Genomic DNA, 5,971 nt, shown 5'->3' on the forward strand with positions numbered 1-5,971 from the left:
CGCGCGCGCGCGCGCGCGCGCGTGTGTTGTGTGTGTGTGTGTGTGTATGTGTGTGTGTCTACTTATCCAAGTATTTATCTGTGTCTGTATCTAATTAATTTAATGTATTTCTCTCTCTCTCTCTCCTGTCTAAATATCTGCTTAGGTATCTTTTACTGTACGTTTCTCTTTGTTCACCAATTAGTCTATCACTTAAATAAATGTACACACACACACACACACACAGAGTATGACACGAGGATGGAGGACATCAAGCTTTCAAAGTGGTCGCAACATTCGTTTCTGCGCCGTACACCAGCTTTAAGTGACTGAAACAATTATCGTAACCTACTTTGGAAGCCTTATATCCTCCGTCCACCACATGTTATGTTATCTTTGTATTAATCGTATGCATAGAAGAGTTCCACATGTAGGCCTGGAATATACTCTTCTGTAAAATAACATGTAGGAGGCAAATAACGATATACGAGTCCTTAAATGCACGTTACGAGGATTTTACCCGAATTATACTATGTGTGTGTGTGTGTGTGTGTGTGTGTGTGTGTGTGTGTATACATCCATACCAAAAGATCCATTCTTTAAGGTTAGTTTCATAAACCGATCACTTGGAATTGTGTGGAATCCGAAAATGCACGAAGTACCAGTGCGTCATATTTACCGTGCCGCTTGTTGAAGCAAGTTCAGTTCGTAGAAAGGGAACCTGGCCCAAGCACAGAGACCCTTATTTTCACATGTATTTATCTGGCACCATTATTCCCTGCTGTTCCATTCTCTTCAATATTTACGATGTCGCAATTGTGAAAACCGTCACTCATTTATTATGCTGGGATTTTATGCGTCCCGGCAGATAGGTCGGGTTGTGTTCAACGCACGAGTGCATGCTTATGTATGTTTATGCATATATATACATGTGGTGTGTGTATAAGGGCGTATACATGCATACCTACTTACATACATGCAAACATGCAAGCATTGCATACAAGCATATATACATACTCATAAACGCACACATATATGCATGTGTAAACATATATATATGTGAATATGTACGTATATATGTACGTGTGTATATGTGTGTATGTATGTGTATATGAGCGTATATATATGTGTGTGTGTGTGCGTGCGTGTGTGTGTGTATATGTGTGTGTATGTATGTATGTATGTATGTATGTATGTATGTAAAATTCAAAACGGTTGGATATAGAGCTAACCAACCTTCTTCCCACTGACCATTGGCCGCGTCCTGGACACTAACAGCCAACTGGCTTGTGTAGGTATTGAAACTGGACATCGCTGACGTGTTGTTCATGGCAGGTGAACGGGGTGCTGGCAGAGACAACTGGTTAGGGTTGCGGGGCATGCTGTATAAGGCCTCAGCTAGATCTGCCGCTCGCTTCAAGATGATTTCCTGCAAAATATTGAGAAGAATGAATGAGGAGTGAGAGACACGAGAGTGAGAGTGTGAGAGAGATTAAAAGAGATGAGTGGAAGTGGTAGTAAGAGAGACTGTAGAATGGGAGTGGATGAGAGAAATATTTTTTCATCATTTAGTTTAGGGCAGTGTCTAAGACCTATCTGAAGAGCTCCGAGTCCAGAGAAAGGGATAGAGACAGTAAGAGTGAGAGCGAAAGAGAGAGGTGGAGGTGGTAGTACGGGTGATGAGTAGGAGGGTGAGAGACTCAGAGAAGGAAGGGTCTTCTAAGAGACCAGGCCCTTGTAACAAAGGAACAACTGCTAAAGATACTGAGGGATTAGTGATGGTGTTAGACCGATTAAATGTCAGATTATGTTGCGGGATTTGAACTCAAAGCGTAAAGAATTGGAACAAATATTCTTTTCTACTCAAGGCGCAAGGCTCGAGATTTTTGGGGAGGGGGTAGTCGATTAGATTGACCCAGTAAGCAACTGGTACTTAATTTATCGATCCCGAAAAGATGAAAGGCAAAGTCGACCTCAGCGGAATTGGAACTCAGAACGTAAAGACAGACGAAATACCTATTTCTTTATTACCCACAAGGGGCTAAACATAGAGAGGACAAACAAGGACAGACATAGGTATTAAGTCGATTACATCGACCCCAGTGCGTAACTGGTACTTAATTTATCGACCCCCCGAAAGGAATGAAAGGCAAAGTCGACCGCGGCAGAATTTGACCTCAGAACGTAAGGACGGCCGAAATAGCTCACCGCTTTACCCGGAACAAATATCACAAGGCATTTTGTACGACGCTCTAAACATTCTGCTAATATATTGCCTTCACAATAATGGTTTGTAATATAAGCAAAAGCACAGCAATTCGACTGGTACTTGGCTTCATCGACTCATAAAGGATGAAAGGCAAAACTGACCGTGGAATGATTTGAAAGCAAAGAACAGGATGAAATACCACAAGGTATTTTGTATACCTTTCTAACGATTCTGCCACAACGTTACTTCCTTAAAGACAACAGCATGTGGTTTGAGGAAGATTTGATTGCTATTTCTAGCAAGTAGAACGACCATGCAGTGGCCTCCTTGCCAGCTTGTTGTTACTGTTGCTCACACGGTTAATTGTTAGCGTGGCTCTTAACTGGTGCTGCAGATGTTGTTGTTGTTGTTGTTGCTGTTGTTGTTGGCGTGTTACGCTTGTTATTGTTGTTGACACCGTTCATTTTGGAGTTGTTGTTGTTGTTGTTGTTACTGTTGTTACCATTAGCAACCGAGAACCATGTCTCCGGGATGCTGTCATCATACGGTTCAGTGACACTTCTGATAAAAATCATTGAAATCACACACACGTACACACACACACACACGCACACACACACACACACTCACACACACATGTACACTCACACACACGCACACACATGTACACACACACACACGCACGCACATACACACAGACACGCACGCACACACACATGTACACACTCACGCACACACACGTACACACGCACACACGTACACATACACACACGCACACACACTCACACACACCACACACACACGTAAGAACATCATCCAATGCCCTTTCCAATTTCTACTGCAACAACGCCACAGTTCACTGCAATCATCTTCACTGTCATCATCATCATCATCATCATCATTGTCGTCCTCCGTCGTTGTCATCATCATCACCAGCAGCAACAACATTATCATCATTATCATTGTAAACATCATCTTCATCATCCGTGCAGCACCAGTAGCAGCATCAGCAGCAGCAGCTGCAACAATGTCCGCTTTGCGTGAGTGCGGGAGTTTGTGTGATAGGAATAGAGAAGGAAAAAGAAACAGTGTGAGAGGGGGAGAAATAAACGGAGAGACATAACGAAGAAAAGAGAGAGAGAAGGGAAAGAGAGAGAGAGAGAGAGAGAAGGGAAAGATTGCTTGCCATGAGTGTCGAAGTGGTGTGTAACTCACCCTCTCCCATCAACCCCCCCCCCATGTGCTACAGTACCTAAACAAGATACCAAAACCCATGGCCTTACTTTACGCCACCAAGCACCGCACAAGACTTAGAATGTTCTACTCCGTACCCCAGAACACCAAACCCCCACGCACCCTACGACACCTCCCTCTCGACCATTTCTTGCCTGTCCATCCTTTTCATCCCCATTTTACTGCATCCTCAGAGCAATTCGACGCATATAGAAAAAAATCCTACCGTATTTTTATAATTAAATGTTACTGATTTCAAATTTTGGCTCCAGGCCAGCAATTTCGGGGAAAAGGGCAAATCGATTACATCGACCCTAGTACACAACTGGTACTTATTTTATCGACCCCGAAAGGATAAAAGACAAAGCCAACATCGGCAGCATTTGAACTCAGAACGTAATGATGGACGAAATGCCGCCAAGCATTTGGCCCAGCCTGCTAACCATTCGGCCAGCTCGATGTCCTATTTTTATAATTAAAGGTTACTAGGAAATGCATTAAAAAAAAGACAAATCAAAATATTTTGTGTCTTATGAAAGTATAAGTCACCTCTTTTATTATACATCCCATGATCAAAATTGGCCAGAGACTAAACAATAAACACAACACCACTACAAGAAAACATGAACTGATCTGCTAAAAATAACCACGAAATTCCTTCCAAATTACAAGATACTATTTTAGAAATGGAAGAGACATTGGATAATGAAGTTCTAGATCTGCTGATGCTAAATCCAGTGTGTACCTGTAAGACCAGACCAGCCCTGGGCTTGGTATGGGAGATCAGAGATAATACGGGCTCTGTCAAATATATAAAATGAATATAGGTGTGTCAGCAACACCGACAGGACCTTACTAACCTTTGGTAACCGTTCTGGGTCTCCAGGGTGTCTGGGTACAAGTTTCATAAGCCTCTGAAATCCGTAGTCTATAGTCGGTTCTGTTAAGGCTGCATTCCCGAACGGGAAAAGATAAATGTTTATGGCAGAAGGTGAAAATTATGCATTTCAATATACACGTATACATATAGACAACACACACACGCACAGTTTAAAAACTGTATAGTAAATGCACAGTCGAACGGAAAACAGTCCCCAACTCTTCATCAGAAGGTCAAAGACAATTTCGCGCCTTTGGCGATAACATTGTTTCCCTTCTGGTGGCAACCGACAAGAAGGCTGCTGGGAGATATGGGACCAAAACATAACAGAACGAGACGGGCAATAATAACTGGATAAACATGTGCGTGTGTGGTGTGTGTGTGTGTGTGTGTGTGTGTATCTCTTATATTTTACTTGTGTCAGTCGTTAGACTGCGGCCATGCTGGGGCACCGTCTTGAGGAATTTTAGCCAAATGAATCAACCGCAGGACTTAAAGCACGGTACTTATCCTGTTGGTTCTTTGGCTGAACCGCTTAGTAACGGGGCGTAACACACCAACACCGGTTGTTAAGCGGTCGAGGGAGACAACACACACCATTCAAACGCACTCTCAAAGATATACACACAAGCATACCCTTATATATGTGCATTTGTGTGTGTATTGGTATAAGCGTATACACAACATATTACAGAATATAAAACGTGTGAGATATTACCTGTATATACAAATCGGCCGGGTGCACCTTTACAAAACTGCTTCGACTTATAGGATAATGTCACCTCCACTACCCCTGGAATGTGTCGAGGTGGAGTCTGTACCCTGATAGCGTGAGAGGTGATCAACTGTAATATATAAATAGATATCGAACACATTCGATGAGAAGAAAAAATCATACATAGGCATACAAACACGCGCCGGTATATCTATAATATATATATATATATATATATATATATATATATAGAGAGAGAGAGAGAGAGAGAGAAAAGAGAGATGTAATATATACAAAACGTGTATTGATCGTAGGAGTAAATACCTTTGACGAATGAAAGTTATTAGTTAAAAAAAACCAACCATAACAACGTCAATACCTACATTATGCATATGTATGTATGTATGTATGCATACATATATCAGTTTGGACAACAAATACAGAAAACAGTAAATATAAATGCCAAGCAAAACAAATGCTTGATTTATTGAAACTAGTTTTTGTTTCCAGAGAAGGTAAACAAATACCTAACTGCATGGAGACCAACTCCAAGTAAGAAAAGGGAAATAATCACAAGGAATCAACAATCAACCTCCCGAATTAACATGCTGCTCAAGTAAAGACAATCTGTTAATTTATTTTCTTTTCTTTCATTTTCTGGAGATTGGCGGAAATCAAGAAAATAATATGGCTGATATCTTCATATACTTTCAAAATTGATGACGAGTCCAACACTGAATACATATTTACTCATTAAAACATCGAAGCACATCTACATAGACGTACACAGACACAAATCATTATATAAATATACACTAACATAAGTACATATACAAAGATATACGCGGTCGTAGACATATATACACAAATACACCTATACGCAGATTCTCTCTCTCTCTCACAACACACACAGATACACACAGTACAGACACACGTATACGGAAACACAGAATCA

The 5,971-nt window shown here is 41.3% G+C and overlaps 1 protein-coding gene across 1 annotated transcript in view; it reads right to left on the reverse strand.

The window, feature by feature from the left end:
• LOC115223202 (transcription factor COE1) overlaps window positions 1–5,971 on the reverse strand; it is a 93,779-nt gene that overhangs the window by 77,871 nt on the left and 9,937 nt on the right. The window contains exons 2-4 of the mRNA XM_036512096.1: window positions 5,020–5,146; window positions 4,282–4,370; window positions 1,216–1,408 (exon numbers count right to left, since the gene is read on the reverse strand). Coding sequence (XP_036367989.1) covers window positions 1,216–1,408; window positions 4,282–4,370; window positions 5,020–5,146 — 409 coding nt within the window. The remainder of the gene's footprint in view (window positions 1–1,215; window positions 1,409–4,281; window positions 4,371–5,019; window positions 5,147–5,971) is intronic.

The sequence above is a fragment of the Octopus sinensis genome, linkage group LG22 (assembly GCF_006345805.1).
Source record: "Octopus sinensis linkage group LG22, ASM634580v1, whole genome shotgun sequence".
NCBI lineage: Eukaryota > Metazoa > Mollusca > Cephalopoda > Octopoda > Octopodidae > Octopus > Octopus sinensis.